This window comes from Rhinatrema bivittatum, chromosome 5 (assembly GCF_901001135.1).
Source record: "Rhinatrema bivittatum chromosome 5, aRhiBiv1.1, whole genome shotgun sequence".
Classification (NCBI taxonomy): domain Eukaryota; kingdom Metazoa; phylum Chordata; class Amphibia; order Gymnophiona; family Rhinatrematidae; genus Rhinatrema; species Rhinatrema bivittatum.
The window spans coordinates 64,847,896-64,866,750 of NC_042619.1; the positions used below are offsets into that span (position 1 = coordinate 64,847,896).

General features: G+C 43.3%; 1 protein-coding gene and 1 long non-coding RNA gene across 2 annotated transcripts in view; one reads left to right on the forward strand and one right to left on the reverse strand.

The window, feature by feature from the left end:
• LOC115091991 overlaps positions 1 to 12,769 on the forward strand; it is a 46,342-nt gene extending 33,573 nt beyond the window's left edge. The window contains exon 4 of the long non-coding RNA XR_003856872.1: positions 10,260 to 12,769. This is a non-coding gene — a long non-coding RNA (uncharacterized LOC115091991). The remainder of the gene's footprint in view (positions 1 to 10,259) is intronic.
• The window catches only part of TMEM123 (transmembrane protein 123), a 130,200-nt gene that overhangs the window by 13,920 nt on the left and 97,425 nt on the right, over positions 1 to 18,855 (reverse strand). Inside the window, exons 5-6 of the mRNA XM_029602418.1 lie at positions 3,887 to 3,973; positions 2,399 to 2,552 (exon numbers count right to left, since the gene is read on the reverse strand). Coding sequence (XP_029458278.1) covers positions 2,399 to 2,552; positions 3,887 to 3,973 — 241 coding nt within the window. The remainder of the gene's footprint in view (positions 1 to 2,398; positions 2,553 to 3,886; positions 3,974 to 18,855) is intronic.

Below are 18,855 nucleotides of genomic sequence, written 5' to 3' on the forward strand. Positions count from 1 at the left end.
GGCACACAACCGATACGTTTTAGAATGTGCGCACAGGTAACATGCCCAAAAGAAACTAGGCGCACAATTCGGACACACTGAGCACACAGATGGTCCAGTAGAGGGCAGCTGAACACGCAGAAAACTGTGCGATAACGCCATCGTGGCCTACCACAGCAGGTCCTAGCCCACCCAGGCTGCTTAACCTGCCAGGTTGCCCAGTTCCCTTAAGACAAATGGGTGCGGGAACAAACGTTGGAATGGTGCGCCGGGTACGGAGACCGTAAGAAGTCCTACAACAATCCCTCTATTCTGTGTCTAACTTTCTTTCTTTTTTTTTAAACTTACACGAGCTCAGCCCCTTTCGGCCGAGTACAGAGAGGGTCTCCAGCTGCCGGGAGACAGGGTATCTGCTGTCACCACCGTGCTCGGCTTCCTACACCCGTTACCTTTAAGCTGTACAATCGGCTAAGTCCACGCCGCCTGAAAAACCAGCTGCTTACTGGACCAAGGCACACATCTGAGGACTACGGAAATCACCTCAGGAATTCTCAACTGGGGGCGGGTCCATTTGGTATCACCGCAGAAGAGCGGGGCTTTTTTTTTTTTTCTTTATAAAATTCTCCTTCTAAAATCTGAAGCAATCCCCAGTAGGGAGATGATTGTCCACCATCAGCTGGAGACAGAGAATACTGGCAGGCTGATGTCATTGCAGGAGTATATATATATATATATATATATATACTGTGACATCAGTTTGCTCCATCTCCATCTGCTGGCAGAGGTGCATAACACACTGGCCCTGAGTCCATCTGTCTACATGGTAGGAAAATTTTTATTTCCACGATTCTGTGGGTTTTATTATCTGCCTATTATCAGAATGAAAAAAAAGTGCCTAGCGCAGGTGAACGTCAAGGGCACAAAACGGGGAGTGAGAATTGGCAGATGGAATCAGCATGCTGTTTTACAAAGCCAAGGGGCACTTAAAAAACCCCACCAAATCCTCCAAAAGCAACGGAATCCCAAATATAGGAGTTTGCCTTATACATTACCTAAGAATTAAAAAAATAAAGGGGGGAGGGGGGATGTCCTATTAGAGCATGTGCTTGACTAAAGTATTGTGCCAGCAAAGACATGTGTCACTTCAGTGTTAAAACCATGTAAAAAGCTGTGCTGACCAGCTTCACTTCAACTTGCTCCTTCAGAAAGCTATGCTCACATTCCCTAATTACTTGCAGGAGTACCTTCTCTGGCATTGGTCATATGCTGGTATCACTTTGAGCATTTAATAATGAAAATTTTATTTTATATTGTAAAAATTACGGTAAGTAGTTGTTTGTGTGACTTTCTAAGAATTATTTAGTTATTTTTTTGAGTTTTAAAGGGTCGGTGAAAAGGGATCTCAGGTATTTGGGAGGGGGGGGGGAGAGGACGGGAATTTCTGTGATGGGGAGGGAGAAACAAGGATGATCAGGGATTGGGGAAAGAGGAGAGGGTGGGAGGCAGCTAGGTTTAAAGATTGGAGTAGAAGGCGAGGACATTCCTGGGGCTGCATGAGATAGGCAGAGGAAGGAGTCATTCCCTGGGCACTGGTCCTGTTCACAACTCTGTTGCTCCCTCCCCCTCTCCCTAGTCCTGTTTAGGGCCTGATTTAAGACTATGGTGCCCACAGTCAGAGGACAAGGGGTGGGAGATTTTGCCCCTAGAACTGTGAAAACAGCAGAGGGAGTCCCAGTTTTTGGCACGCAAGGATGTGCCTTTGTTGCCTATACCTAAATCTGTCCCTGGCCCTCTCTCTCTCCCCTCCCCCTCCCACTCATATGTACATATACTCCCCACACCCCCTGACATCAATTACCTCCCTCTCTCAGACATAGCTCCTTTGATGCCAATCCCTTTCATCTCTCACATATCCTCCCCCCCCTGCCAGCACCAATCCTCTCCCTCTCTAAGAGACACTCAACACTATTTCCTTCTCTCTTTCATACACCCTCCTGGCTCCAATCCCCTCCCTCTTCTCCACACACACACGATTAATGCCAATCATCTTCCTCCTCATATCTCACATCCACCTTCCCGATCCCCTCCCTCTCTAACACAGTCACCCACACCCTTCCTCGGGTGCCCGTCTCCATCTCTCTCACATACCCAACTTGCTGCCAATCACCTCATCCACATACATCCCTGATGCCTATCTCCCTCCTCCTCTCTCATATACTGCTGACACCAATTCCCTCCTCTCCACCCCAGCATACATTTCATTTACTAAAATTGTATATTCCGCCTGTTAAACATGTTATCCATCCTCCCCCCCCTATACAAAACAAAATAAAAAATAAACCCACAAATTAAATTTATCTTTGTAAATACTCGAGAGAGAATTTCTCAAAGAGGAAAAAGAAAGCCTTCTCAAACTTACATGGTTCTGTACCGAACTCCTCTCCTCGAACTATAAAACCTGCATCCCAGGTACAGAACGACTAGAATTCCTAACGTCAATATGATGCCACCCACAAAACTGCCCACATCAAATCTGGAGGTTCTCTGGTGCACAAAAACAGTGTCCACTGTACCTGAAACGAGAGAAAGAGGTGGCTCACCCAGGGCAATTTCAACATGTCCTGACCTTTCACACGCAGCCCCAGCACAAATGCTGCTTACAATGTTGGGACACTGGTATGCCAAAGACGCACAGAATGCAACTGCCCAACATTCTGACAGGATGAGTCTGCACACTGTGCTTTTTTTCAAGCAACCTCAGTTTTTCCCAGTGACCAGCACTAGATATAAGCTGTGCATGAAAATGATTTTACATTCATGGCAGTTGCTTGCCTGTAGCGTGGACTTCGGCAGACAGATGTGCCTGCGCATCACCTGTCTTGTAAACCAAACTGTCTCGCTTTCATGAGCATTCCTGTTTACCAGGGTCAAGCGAACAATGTCATTTTCTTGTGACTAAAAGTGGCATGAGCAGATAGGGCTCACACCGACGCCACTTTTCTCTTCTGGGACCTTGGCTTATAAATTATAGGGCAGCTGGCCTCTCTTCCTAACTAGACAAATGTTAAATCCATTTCTACAGCAGGACTCTCGGGATTTCAAGGCTTTACAATACATCTAATGCCATGGCTGCCAACCTTTGGCATGTGTGCCCACCAATGGCAGGTGGAGGTATATATATATATATATTATATCTATATATACACACACACACACTGGTCCCTAACTGGTGTAGATTCCATTTGCCAATCCACTGTGATGTGTGTGATCAGCCAGAGCAGGCTGGTGCACTTTAAAAATGCTGGAGGTGCCGGCCTCTACAGCAGTCAGGGACCAATGTGCCAGGGAGGCAAGAATCCGTGCAGCAGTGTCATTATTCTTAGGGAATTCTTCCCTCTTCAGCTCCCCCATTCTCTTGCTGTGGAGCAGAGTGTGTAGCTTTTCTTTTGCTCTTTCCACTCCAGCCACACCCCCCCTCCGCTTTTTGCTCCCCTGCACGACAGGAGGGAAGAGGATGGATTACGGAGCAGAGTGGCTCTTCCCTGATCACAGATTAGAAGCAGAAATAATGCAGATAAAAACTGAACTGGAAACCCCAAGAAGCCAGATACTGCATCTAATGAGTACACAGGAGAAACAAACAGAAATGCATTTCCCCTCCTGTGCTGTGCAAAATATGACATGAGAGATGCACATTTCCCAAAGCTGACAAAACCTGAATCTTGTCCCTATTATTGGACTTTCGGTAACCTGTAATTTTAAATTTCGTTTTCTTCCTCTCTTTATTTGAATCATTCTATTGTCCACTCTGGCAGCATGCAACACCAACAAAGTTACCTGAATCTGAAAAACATTTGAAAAGCTCTGAAACACGTCTGTGGTATGGGGAAAAGAGTCGGATACACACCTGTGGAAGTCGCCAACGAGTTGGTTGTATTCGTCGTTCTTGTGGGAGCTGTTGTTATTGAAACTGTGCTGTTTGTGGTAGCGCCACCTGAGTATTATAAATATTTCATGACATTACTAAACGTTGATTTTTATCCTTCAAGTATTATCTAACTGAGCACCCCTCCCCCCCCCCGTCCTCAGGACAGACAGAGTAGTAACCTCCGGTGTTGGTGTCACAATGTTAAAGTGCAACACTCACACAACGGAGCGGGGTTCTAGCAGCTCTGTTTGTCCTCAGAAAGCTGGACCTTTTGCAGTTCTGATACCCCGCCCCCAGCAACATGAAACTTTTACAAAAAAACATTGTGCATGATCATCTGACAGCAAGTAGATCCCTTCATTTGAAAGGAAGGGGATGTGCGTGATCTCGAAAACCCATGCACAACATCTTCGTTTAAAATTCAGAAGACATGATTAATTATTGGCAACAGTCGCTCACCGCATTTGCCTCCCCCTAAGAAAAGCAACACCTAATGGCTCAACCTTTCCCTTGGCTGCGCTCTCATAAAACAGGTCTTAACATTTAAGTCACATTTAGTCAGAGGAGACTCGATGGTGCCGTGGAGCCTCTGTGTTTCCACTAAGTGTGGGGAACAATGTATTCTGGAAAAGGTCAAACTGTACAATGTGACTTGCCAGATCATCTTTTGAAGGCATGTTATATGTCCTCTGTGTCAGAAGCAAACATGCCGGAAAAGTCTGAACTGGTCCATGAGAACTTATCCGGATGGCCGAGTATGGGAGAAAAGCCCCACGGAGTCTGACAGTTTGTGGAAAGGCATTCCATGTACAAAGAGTGGAGGCCAGTGCACCAGGGCCTACTTTGCAATTTGGACAGCTCGCGAATGATTTAAACAAGAATTACTCGGGTCTGGTCAGATGAGATTTAGCTGCTGCAAGCTGAATCAGTGGGTGGTATAATCATTTTTTTTTTTTTAATGGTTTCAGTTCCTCAGACTCCAGTAAACATCTCGAAGCCTGTTGCACGTAGGATGGAAGGTCATCAAAATTCATGAAACAGGATGCACCGCTTTTGCCAAAAGCCAGCATGACGACAGAATTTATATCTCAATAAAAGCACCATGCAGTTTGATGGGCTGCTGTTGCTGGGGATATGGCACAGAGGCAGCAGTTGGCAATGGGACGACAGGAATAAGGATTTTTGACAGAATGACTGTGTAAAATTCTATTTATGCGTGTATAGAGAAAGTCCTTTGAAAACTGTCTCCCCCCATCTCCGCTTCGTGGACGCATGCTGTTAACAGAGAGTGTATACTTTGTCCTGCGGAGGGGGGGAAAAAAAAAAGGCAGCCTGGGCCGGAGGGGGCAGGGCCATCTTGTCAGTGTTCGAGTAGATAAAATATCGCAGCTTGATAAATTACCCCCCTGAGTTACAACAAATTATACATGCAAATATAAAATTCATAATAGAAAACAGACAGCATGAGGCAAGTAGTTTATGTATGCAAAACAAAAACTTAAAATATAACATTAAATCATAACAGAAACACTATCACCATTAATACACACACTCAAATTAGCAAACACAGAGTAATGTATAAAGCCTAAAATTACGTACACAATACAAATATCAAAATAAAGAAACAAATACCCCTTACTGCAGTCCCTTCAGAAGCAAACATCAGTTGATACCAAAAAAATGTCCAAGAAGCAGAAAGGAGCCCCAAAATAATCAGCAATCACTCTGAAGCATTTAATAATCCCCAGCTCACCGTATAAAAAAGACAAGCAAATCTTTCTAGACAAAAACTATTTCCCTAGTAATGGAGGAGATATGGCACCAAATATCACTCAGGCAAATTAAAGAGCGCTTGAAACAGAGGAGTTTTCTCTCAGCTAGATAATCAGTGACCCAGCGAAGCTCACACAGGAGACCACTGCACAACTGAGACGCTACACATCTATAATATTCTTTGCTTTCCACCACTTAAATATACTGTGCATCCTCTTCAGAAGATCTTAGACTTAGAGGATGGGAAGTACTCGTGGGCCTGGAAGCATCATGGTCTCTATATGGTTCTCTTTGCCCTTCACGATCTAGCAAGTTCCACAAGGTGCGGTATACTTACACCACATCCTTTTCTATTAAAGAGCAACCAGCGCCAATAAAAAATGCTCAACTAAAGTCTTCAAATGCCCTTGGTGAAGCATTTTACTTTGTGGAAGCTTACCTTTAATTTGCAATGCTCTGTTTTTATAAAAAAACTGCCTGTATGAAAGACAGGCGTGTATTAATGTTTCCCTTTAATGGGGAACCAGGAGTGCTTCTGCCCTGGTTTCTCCCCCTTGCAGACTTCAATTCTCTCAATTCCTCAGACGGTACATCTGAGCGGCTCAGCGCACCCCTCACTGGCTGGAGAGCTGCTGCATTCCCGCCCTAGTCCTGCGTGCACCACTCTCTTCTGCAAGCTTGACTTGATCCCGACAGACGCGGGAACCCGAAAATGAGTTCTCTGAGCCACAGCACTGTGGAGCTATGAGGCCTGCCCCCAAATGTTTCCCTTATCTCACTTTGCAATTAACAAACATGACCATTCAATGTCTCTTGCATGGATATTGAAGGTAAACTGCCCATCGCAACAATAATTAAGCCCATTCGACCGAGTGTTAGGATTTCACTTAGAATGGCTTGGATTTCAAGTTTGGATGTCAAGTCTTGTTCAGATTTGGCTGTTTTCTCTGTTCCTACTGAAATCCATATTTGGGGTGTGGCCCTAAAATCCACATTTCTGGGGATGGCTTCAATTTGCCCCATTCAGAATATTAAGTAATCCGCACGTTCATACAAGATGCCTGGTGAGAAATGAAAAGGAAGATCTTTCTTGATCTAAACAGCTGGCTCCCACTTTAATCCACAAGTCTTGGCAGAAATCATTCAGATCTCAACCAGGAAGCAATTTTAAAAAAACTGTACCCACAGGACTACAAGCTAATTTTGAAAGGGAAACTTCCCCCTGAAGTTTCCTTTTGAAAGTACAAGCTAGCAGGGGAATGCAGGAACTTTGTACTTTGAAGCAGTGTTTAGAAGTATGCACAGGGATTTCAAAATGAAATCTCTGCTTGCATTTCCCCCCCTTTTTTTTCCCTGCAGGTAAGCATGATGTAAACAGCACCAAGGGGGCAATTCTCAAACATCCTTTTTATCCAGGGAAACAATGCTTTACCCATGCAAAAAAATGCTGAAAATGTCTTTCATAGTTAATATCTAAGCTCATGGATTACCCTTTTCCAGCCTTGCAAACCAGGCTAAAAATGGGTCTTAGGAGTTGCAGTCAATTTGGTGAGGAGGATGAAACTGGCTGTGAGCTCAGTTAATAAGTGCAACCCCTGAACCAGAAAGCGGGGTTCAATTTGGAGCAAGGTGCAGCCAAAGTGGCTCCTTAGTGTTAAACTTCAGTTTGCACCATATGCATAAAGACAAAGCTACATATTCTTCCTGTGTCAATTGTAAAAGATCAACTGTTCAGACAGAAGAAACTTGCCTGGCAAGCTCTGGCTCCAGTCTTCTTAACTGAAACCTGCCATTAGATGACAAGTCTAGTCATGTATAAATTATTCCCCACACTGTGCAGAAGACAATAACCCTTTTGTTTAGTTTTACAATTCCCATCACACCCTCAGAAATTCCCCATTCATTCCATGTTTCTTGAATTCAGATTAGAGATGTGAATCGGAACTGAAATCCGAACCGATTCTGGTTCCGATTCACATCTATAGAGATGTGAATCGGAACTGAAATCCGAACCGATTCTGGTTCCGATTCACATCTCTAATTCAGATACTATTTTTATCTCCAACACCTCCACTGGGAGGCTGTCCCATGTATCTAGTACCCTTTCTGTAAAGAAATATTTCCTAAAGTTTCTCCTGAGTCCTCTTTCAATCTCATCCCATGACCACTCATTCTAGAACCTCCTTTTCTTTGAAAGAGGCCGGGCTCCTGTGCATGAAAACCTTGGATGGATTTAAATGTCTCTATCATATCTCCCCTATCTTGCATTTCCTCTAAGGTATACATGTTTAGATCTTTAAGTCTGTCCCCATATACTTTAGAATGATGACCACTGACCATTTTAGTAGCCACCCTCTAGACCAACTCCAACCGGTTTATATCTTTCTGAAAGTATGGTCTCCAAAACTATACACAGTATTTCAAATGAGGTCTTACCGGGGACAATATCACTTCCCTCTTTCTGCTGACCATTCCTCTTCTTATGCAGCCAAGCATCTTTATACTTTATCCACTTGTTTGGTCACCTTAAGATCATCAGATACAATCATCCCCAGATCCTGCTTTTGTTCTGTGCTTAAAAGTATTTCACCCCTAATACTATACCCTCTCCCCCTTGGGTTCTTGCAGCCTAAATGAACTGCATTTTTTTTTAGCATTAAATCTTAACTGCCAGACTCTTAGACCATTCTTCGAGCTTCACTAGACCCCTATTTTCACACCTTCCTGGCTACCCTGTTGCAGATTTTTGTATCATTGGCAAAAAAGACAAACCTTTCCCGACAATCCTTCCCCAATGTATCAGACGAAAATGTTGAAAAGAACAGATTAAAAAACTGGTCCTTAAGGCACATCACTAGTAATGCGCCCCCCACTCAGGGTCAATTCCATTTACTACTACCCTTTGTCGCCTCCCACCCAACCAGTCACTCTAGGGCCCATACCAAGGGCGCTCAATTTATTTATAAGTGGCCTATATGGAACCATATCAAAGGCCTTACTGAAATCCAGTATACTATATCTAAGCTTTCTCTCTCGATCCAGTGGTTCTTAACTCTGTCCTCGGGGTTGCCCTAGCTAGTGTGGTATTCTAAAATGAAAATGCAGGAGATATATTTATTTCTTAGACCCACTGTATGCAACTCTCTCATGTATATTTATTATGGACTGCTTGAATGCTAGATCAGACAGGGTGTTCCCAAGGACTGAGCTGAGAATTGCTGTCAGCTTCTATTTCCTAATACATTTTGGTTTTGTAACATGGGGGGGGGAGGGTTGCGCAAAAAAAAAAAAAAAAGCCCTCAAACCACTGTTAATTAAGAAAGAAGCTAGAATAGAGGGCACACACTCCTTTTTCTTTCTGTTTATCCACTCACTAACTGGAACCTATTGCCCTGCCTCCTTGGGTCATCTTTAAAATAAAGTAAATAAATAAAAATAAAAGGACCTTCAAAATACTGAACTTTTTTTTAATCCAGGATAAAATCAAGCTTGTGCTTCTCACTTTAGCAATTTGTGGCTGCCTGCCTCGTGATATAGAGCAGTACACTCATGGGCTTCTGAAATAACTATTTTGCTCTGTCCACTTCTCAGTCCTGCTGATATGGTTTCTATGCTATCAGAGAGTAACAAACAGAAGAGTGAAAGGATGGAGCAGAATAGGCACATAACCCAAATGCATGATTCACAGATTTGAATTCTATGGTACGATTCATGTGCTTACCTTTTGGAACTTACCGTGTGCTGCTCCTCTATGAAGCATGCACAAAACACACCCATTAGTGTAAGTGCAAATAAAGAACACAATACAGATTGAGCATACAATAATCTTAACATTGCTGTGGCGAAATAGGGGTTTTTATGTGCACTGAAATTCCTTGTTTTGCCCTGAGAAAGTTAGTTTCCCTTAAGCTATCCTGCAGGTGGTGCACTGACCTTTACAACACTGGAGTTCAAACTGAGGCTTGGAATGCCTACTCAACTTACAGGCCGATACCGTAAGAATTGTGGGAGAGCGAGCGCTCCGTGTTGAGTGCTCGCTCTCCCAACGCGTGCCCAGCCACCTCTCCTGGGTATGATCTGTATTCGAATCAGGGGTCGTGCTAATAAGGAGGCACTAGGGACAAACGCGCATCCCTAGCGCCTCTTATTAACGTAGAGGTGGCTGTCAGCGGGTTCCGACAACTGATGCTCAATTTTACCATTGTCGGTTTTCGAACCTTCTGACAGCCACGGGTTAGGAAAATGGCTGCACATTTTACTTTCAGTATCCCAGGTGACTAATAGCCTCATCAGCATGCATTTGCATGTGATGAGCGCTATTAGCTTTCAGGGGAGTTGGCTGAATATTTTCGATGCACTAAACCCCTTACAGTATAAGGGGTAATAGACGCACGTCGAAAACGCGCAGCCAATCGCATGCTAAACGGTGTGCTCAGCCAAGCTCACCATACTGTTTTGGCCTGCAAGAGTGAAGCTTGGCCAACGTATTTCCCTGTATCCTAGGGAGTTGTAAGAATGTAACATACCACAGTGCTAATGGTCAGAAAACTATTACTTTGTGCTCTGATTGGTCCTTCAGGTATAACCCACAGACAACTAGCCTCAAGGTTGCTAGAACTCTCCAATCTTGGCTGGGAGTGAAGAGGAACCAGATCTGTGCCAAGGCTCTGTCCCGGCTCTACATATCATTGTGTGGATAGCTTATTCTGAAATCCCCAGGCATTGGATAAGTACAGTGAAACTTGTCTAGTTAACTTTAACTGTATAAATCCATGTAATTTTACCTGTTGGTTGTTTGCAAATTACATTTTTTTTGCTCACTGTTATTATTTGTTAATAAGCTTTTTAGTTTGTTAGCTGTATCCTGTGACTGATTGATAGTTTCAGTATTTTTTCTATTTGATCTGTAGGTACATTTCTAGGAACTGTGTGATGCTTGGGTTGTGTGAGGTTTACAATGTCCCTAGAAACCAGAGGATAGCTTGAGAGAAGATACTTGCTCAGACTAAAACAGGAACCCAGTTGGCACATGGGAGATTGCTGGTGTAGGGATACGTGAGCAGGTGCAGGCAGGCCTGGGCAGTGCTTGACAGGATCCTCAGAGTGTCCGCAGGTTTTACCCTGACTGGGTGTTAGGGGTAGTGTTAAAGCATTACCTGACACTCACTAACAAAACTGCTTCCATTCTGTTATTGCAATATTCATGTTTGTCACTAAACACTCAATCACAAATAATGTTTATAGAAACAGAAGCTTATTGTTGCATGGTTTACAGTTCTGAAAGAACCAGTGTTCTGCAAGAGTACTGCAACTTGTCTGCCTTAGCAACTAACACACCTCTCATGAAGTCCTTTGTTCAAAGGTAACTTCTTTCATCAGCAATTTTTTTCACGATTTCAATTTCATTTCTGAGCAGAGTTAAATATTCTCCTATACCTGTACCTGAAACACATGAAATATTCCTACATGGGGGGTATAATGCCACTGTATATACTTGTAGTGCTACACACACTTAGGTAAAAAAATAAATTGGGTCATTTTCAACATCCTGCCCAGGGTTAAAGTCTGTGGGTACAAGCTTTCTGGAGAGCCAAGTGTCTTTCACTGCACATATGCAGTAGTTCCTTGTTGCAGCTTCCCTCAGTTCCATATACAGTAGGGCACTCTAAACTTGAAAAGGGTTGGAAATGTGGCTGTTCCACATAATAGATGATAGTCACAGATGATAGTTAATGTTGAACAAGAAATGGAGAAAAATGACTGTACAAAGTACAACTATTTATTGAGTACTATATAATAATAAAAAAAAGATTCCACTTGCACATATTACCATCGTATTGTATAACAGGCTATTATGTATTCATCTGATTTAGGCAACATCTGCTTTGTGTCAGGGGATGTTAAAGAGAGAGATGATCAAAGGTGGTAACCAGTGTCAAGCTGGTCACTGACCTAAGGGGCAGGTGTTATGGTAGACTGCCATACACATTCACTTTTCTGCACTGTTCCCTGGCCTCTGGCACAGAATGGTCATCAAATCAAACCACTGTGTGGGAAGCAGTTTGCACTTTTATGAGCCAGCTGCATTGCAACACACCAAGACCGATTTCTTATTGCTACAAAACAAGAGTGGTGTGAGCTTGCTAATCCAGGAAAGAGGGAGAGGCTTGCAACTGCCAGGGAAGCTGCTCCAGTGGAGTGCCTAAAAAGAATAATTATTTGCTTGAAACTAAGCACCAGCACTCATGTGAGGAATTCATAGTGCCTTCTGTTCGGTTAAAGCAGGGGCATTCTTCCGCTGTCAGTTACCAGAGCCCCGGACTCATGTCATAAGCAGCTGCAGAAGCAACAATAACAGTGACCACCATCTAGTCTTTCTGCACCTTTAAATTCGTAATTTACTTCACCCGACATGTGACGTTCTCCTTGCTACAAGAATGTTGCAAGGCAATTATCTCCAGAACAATTAATTTTTGTCTGTGTTGTGGATTTGTTCGGCAATTAGATTATTTTCAGAGACCAATTTAGCACAACCTTCCACATTTATTTATTTATATTCCACTTTTCAGCACTTCAAAGTGGATTATATTCAGGTACCAGCTTTTCCGTAGCTCCGAGGTGACAAATATCAAGGCGACTCTTAAACTTAAGACAACCAGCAGAATAGTCACATTCATTTTCAGTCTTCATTTCTGTATGAAAAGCTTGGTCTTTTTCATTATCAGATGCTCTATGTACTATTATGTAGAATTATGCTATTCCCCATATGTATTGTCAAGTTTCCCTTATTCTTTGATTATATATGTTCATATTGTTCCTCTCTTTGAAAGTAGGAAGGGTGGGTAATAAATGTCTTTAAATAAAGAAATAAGCAATTTACAGGTTGGTACTGTGCAAATTGCTTTCTTTCTTTTTTTTTTTTTAATGGATTCTTATGTTTTATTAACTGCTTTAATGATTTTGTGTGTGTTTTGCTTATCCTATTGATCTGTTTATAATGTTTTTTTTGTGTGTTCGGCTGTGAACCATCTAGGGTTCTGCATAGGTGGATTATAAATAAAACTAAACATTAAAATATTTTGGACCCATTTGCTGTAAAAATTAACAAAATAAAAACCAGTACATAAAATCTTGAACCTCATCTGTTAGAAGCCTGCGTAGCTCCCTCATAACAGATGTATTATGGTCATTTTATTTACTTCGATTTTTAACTGCTTTTTTCAATAAGAAATTCACCCAAAGCGGTTTGATTCCCTCCCACCCTCATTAGCAATCTTGCTGCCATGTTCAGAAGGAGGTGCAGTCTCTTCCTGATTTTCTGCAGGAGGCCTTTACATAAGGGGTTGCAATAATTGGTAGGACTGATCACCAATGAATAAATTGTGGTCATCTGCTTCCTTTCTAAAATGCAACCAAACCGCCAACCTGGGTGCAATTGCATGAAACAGCATTTAATTACGATTGAAATATGAGGATAAAAAATAACATGAAATCAAGAATTATGCCAAGTGACAGTACACTCGCAGTTCACATTTAGCAGTCTTGGTAAAATTGTGTGTAGAATTGTTGCTTTAAATAGGAAACAATATTTTAGGAAATCCAATTTAACAAAAATTTGCAAAATTATTAAGACCTATCTCCTTTTTATCTTCTGATTCTTTAATATCAGAGGAGATATTAGTGTTCAAATAATTTGAATGCTGTTCTTCCTTATTTATCTCCACAACCATGAACTGAGGTGCTGCTGTGCCAATGCTGATCAGATCCCCATGCAGGCTTAGAGTGGGAAATACTTTAAAAGAGGGGATGTGATCATTATAACAGGTGCATCTTAAAAAAAAAAAAAAGAAGGAAGAAACTGCAAGCGCCAGGTTGATTTTATGAAGAACCTAGCCAAAACAACTGCTCTAAAATACAACACACACAAAAAAATAATCCCTACTGAATAAAGCTGGGTCAATGTAAAAATATCACTGTAACTAGCCGTTAAGACTGTAACAACGGGCTACATTTAAAAAAAATTTTTCGGTCCATTTCCTTCCCACTCCCTCCCCCTCATTCTCCCTCCCTCCCTCTCCCCCTTCCCCTCTATTCTCCCTCCCTCCCCCCTATTCTCCCTCCCCTCTTCCTTCCTCTCCCTCCCCTTCCTTCCCCCTCCTCCCTCTCCCCTTCCTCCCTCCCTCTCCCCCCTCACCTCAGTCACTCCCCCTTCTCTCAATCCCCTCCCCTTTCAGATCATGCACAACCGGCAGACGGAAGATCTCCGGGGGGTCCCTCCCTCGCGCGGCGCCACTACTGCTCCTCCCACTCCTGCTTCTCGCCGCCGCCGCTCCTGCGGCCCCAGTGCCATTTTTTTTTTCGGGCACGCTCGGCTCTGACCGAAGTGCTCGCCCGCGCATGCGCGGTAGAGCTGCTCTCTACTGCGCATTTGCGGGCCGTCGGTCAGAGCCCATTTATAAGGTAGATGCTACAGCTCAGGGCTTCCTCAACCTTTAGCCAGTGTGACCCCATTTTAGCATTTGAAAGCTCATATGACCCCCCCAGAGGACGGCCAAAAAAATTAGCAGGGAGTGAGGTCCCCCTCTTACAATCGTTCCACACTCACCCTCCCTGCAATCCAGCTGATCTCCTCTTTCAACCTCCACCCTCTCCATCAATCCTTTTTCTTAACCTCCACCCTTTACAGGGAAGTTTCTCTTTCATCCTCTGCCCCTCTGGCTGATGCCTTTACATTGTACATTCCCTCTCTCTTACCCTCCACCAGCCCTTTATGCATCCACCCAACTGATCCTCTCTCACCTCAAGCCCTTCTTATAACTCCCAACTGATCCTCTATCATCCTCTCCCATTCCTTCCCTTTTAACACCCAGCCTCACTGCCTTCCCTCCAATCCTTCTCACATCCCCCCAGTTGATACCTTTTCAGTCCCCAGCCCCTACTTTACATCCCCCAGTTGATCTTCTGTCACTCCCCCTCTCACGCTCCACAGCCAATCCCTTTCCATCTGATCCAATCCTCAAACCCCCATCTGTATTTGATCTCTCCCTTCAAATTCCCTTCCTCTCTGAACATCACCCTAGCTAGGGTCAGTGGCAACATTCTCGTTTGGGCTCTGGGCCAAAGATGGATGACCACTGGTGGGAAGGAGGCAGGCTGATGACAGGGGCAACATTTTTCTCTTGGGGAGGTCCAGTGGTGGGTAAGGAGAGAAGACCGATGGCAATCTCCGCTGGCCCATACACACTCTGCCTTCCCCTCCTCGCATGGTTGGTCCCAAACCAGATGGTGATCTGCAAGAAGCAGCAGCCCTCAGCCTGGGAGTTAGGAGGCAGAGTAAGCTCACGGGCCCTGCAGCAACTCCGATCCTTCCTCATGCAGGCCTTCTTCCTCGTGAAAGGGCAGTGCCAGTTCAGGGCCTGCGAGTGTGTGCTGACTTCCACTACTAATACTGCTCCTGCTGCTACCTGAGGAGTGCTGCCATTTGAGGTACTTGTGATCCCAGCCGAAGGTTTTGTGACCCCATTTGGGATCCCAACCCACAGTTTGGGAAGCTTGGCTATAGCTCCTCAGCCACTCTGATCGCATAACCAAAGTACAGTTTTAAGAAATAAGGATCAAACAAGTTGTGGGCGATACCTTTTTATTGAACTCAATACGTCTCTGTGACTAGCTTGCGAGAGAGTTATAGTCCCTTCATCGGACTAGTCACACGTGTACCCAGTTCCAATTAAAAGGTCGCACCTACAGCTTGCTTGTTGACTCATATTTCTACCTATTCAAGTGGACTAACATGGCAACCCACAATACTTTGCTCAACAATTTAAAAGGACATTGCTAATTGCTGTACAGCACACCCTGCTGTAATCTGCACGCCCCTGCTGGATATCTCAGTTTTATCAATCTGCCTAGCCTGGGTTTCTTGCCAGCTCCTTGGCTCCTGCACATAGCAACAGATATCAAACTGCTGTTTCATGTTTGCTGCCCAGCGTCTCCTTGTTAAGCCTCACTGCTCTGCAGAAGATTAATGAGCAAAAGCTGAAAGTAATATAGTGAGTCGGGAAGCGAAGTGTATCAGTTGAAGCTTTGCAATTAAATACACTACTTTCTAACTCCAATTTAAATGCATGCCTGACAATTTTTATGGCAATGCGACTATACAAATCTTTTTCTCCCTTTTAAATTATAAAGGATCTTTAATAGACATCAAAACTTAATAAAATGTCAATGGTTTCTCTGAACTCCCAAAAGAATCAGGAAGGATATACAGTAAAAGAAGGCAGGGAATCCTCTCCCCCAAAACAATACACATACAATCCCGGGTCATGTTTACAGGATCGAAAAACCTTGGAGTCCATATTTAATAGAATGTTCAGTGGACAAGTTATCAGGCTAAAGTTAGCCGGAGAACGTGTCCCGTATATTCAGCGGGATAAACCCTGCTGTCAGAGCAGTGCTGGAGGCGCTGGGAGTGGGGCAGAGGGTCCCATGTTCCCAGCTCAGATAAAAAAAAGGTAATGGGGGGTGGGGGGTGGGGGGTAGGGGTAGGCGCTACTATTCTTCCTTGTGGGTGGGGGGAAAGCAGTCCAATCACGTTTGCAAGTAAAAATCGGGACCGGGACTGCCGTATAACGCCGGCCCCCTTCCTAAGTCTCAGAAGCAGGTCTGAATTTATCCGTTAGGTTAGCTGGATATCAAAGCCCCTGCCTGGAACGCCTCCAGAGCGCCCCTTTTTTTTTTTTTTTTAATCCAGCTATAATTTAGACGGATCAGTGGCCACATTTGCCATTTAGAAGGATAATGCGAGTTATCCATGTAAATAGCTTTTGAATATCTGCCTCCTCATGTCTGGAGGAGTTGCGCCAAGCCTTCTAAACCTGAATCCAATGCTAATGGTTTCCAGATTTATGGTCTCCCAAAACCTCTCCTATATACCAGTGATATAAGCACAGAGAGCCTGCAGCAGGGCATATAAACTGGAGATGAAGTCCTTAATTCGCTTGTTAGAAACCACTGTATATTCCAAAGGAGTCAGAGCTCTCCCTACAGTTCTCTCTATGGAGCTTTCACTATCAACCCTTTTAGTTACAGATTTTGAATACTGAATACCTTTCTTTAATTTCCTTCTAACCCTGGAAAAAAAAAAAAAAAAAAAAAAGACATGCAACCACTGACTTGCTCTACTGACAGCAGCCCTACTCCAGAGTTGTACCCTGCCCCGAACCTTGGGGGGGAGTGGAAAACAAATACTTTAAAATAAGTTAAGAAATAAAAGCTGTAAAGGAAAATACCTTAGGCAAACCAGGATTTCTCCATAGGGATCTTCATTTTTGTTTTGTTTTTTTAATTTTTTTTTAAATTTTCCTGGGAATTTATCAGGTTTTATTATGACAAGAGCAAAAATCAGTGGAAAAATGCAACTTTTTTTTTTTTGGGTAAATATCAGAATTTATTTAGGCTGACAGAAGCCAGGACAATAAAAATATTAAGCAGATCTTCCCACTCCCCTATCTCTACTCCCATCCCCTAACATGTCCCTTTCTCTCCCCACAACCCATCCCTCGTTGCAACAACCTTCCTCCTTAGTAGTGGTCACTCCAGAAATTTAATTACAAACCTTTATAGTCCACCTATTGCCAGTTCCTTTTCTAAGTGGATTTCAGAAAAACCATCAACAACATCCAGATACACACATTGACATAAAATTGACATCAAGCATCAATAAAACATAAAACGATCCTTAAAAAAAATACCTAGCTCAAGACTAAGAAACTGGCTGATACAGTAAAAATCACGGGAGAGTGGGCGAGCTCGCCTGTGCGCGCGATACAGTAAAGTAATTTATTTAAATTAGGGTCCGCGGCAAAAAGAGGCGCTAGGGACACTAGCGCGTCCCTAGCGCCTCTTTTTGGACAGGAGTGGCGGCTGTCAACAGGTTTGACAGCCGAGGCTCAATTTTGCCGGCGTCGGTTCTCAAGGCTGCTGACAGCCACAGGTTCGGAAACCGGACGCCGGCAAAATTGAGCATCCGGTTTTCAACCCGCGAGCCCATTTAAAATTTTTTTTTAATAATTATTTTTTACTATATATTTTTTTTAACTTTTGGGGCCTCCGATTTAATATTGCCATGATATTAAGTCGGAGGGTGCACAGAAAAGCAGTTTTTACTGCTTTTCTGTGCACTTCCCCGGCGCCGGCAGAAATTAACGCCTACCTTTGGGTAGGCGCTAATTTCTTAAAGTAAAATGTGTGGCTTGACTGCACATTTTACTTACTGTATCGCGTGGGAATACCTAACAGGGCCATCAACATTCATTTGCATGTTGTGGGCGCTATTAGGTTCGGGGGGGAGGGGGGGTTGGACGCGCGTTTTTTCGACACGCTATTACCTCTTACTGAATAAGGGGTAAAGCTAGCACGTCGAAAACACGCGTCCAATTGCGGGTTAAAAGTGCGCCGGAGTACAGTACGGCCTGAAAGTAAGCATTCTATATAGCTCTTGCAAATGCATTTAACAACCCTTTGAATGCCTTAAAGTTATTTTCCTGGTGTAAAGGGAGGGGCAGACTATTCCAAAGACTAGGAGCAACATTAGAAAAAAAAACAGTATCATTCGTTTTCTTTAAGCGAACCTCTCTTATCAGTGACTTCCAATAAAGAAAGATTCCGGGAGCACGAAGAGCTCAAAGGTTGATACCATAACAGAGAATCTTTCTGATAAGAAGGGCAAATTTTACATAAGACCTTGAAAGATATGATCAAAAAAATGTTATTCTTTGAACAATGGGAAGCCAGTGTAAGGATTTTAACTCTGGGGTAATACGGTCCCTTAAAGCACAACCAGAAACCAGTCGTGCGGTGGCATTCACAAGGAGCTGTAAAGCAGTAGGATGGCAATAGGGAAGGCTCACATATACAACAGTCAATATTTGATAAAACATAGGCTCGATCCACTATTCTATCCAAAATGTACTTCAAACACCTAATTGTTCTTAATTAAAAAAAAACAAAAAAAACTCAAACTCTTTTCACAACAGATCTAAGCCGAATGTGAAATTTAAATGAAGGTTCAAACAGAACTCCCAAATTGCAAACAACTTTGGAAAGTGAAACTGAAGTGTCACCAATAACCAAAGGGGGCATAAAAGCAAGTTTTTTTTTGAATGTAAAGTTTTATT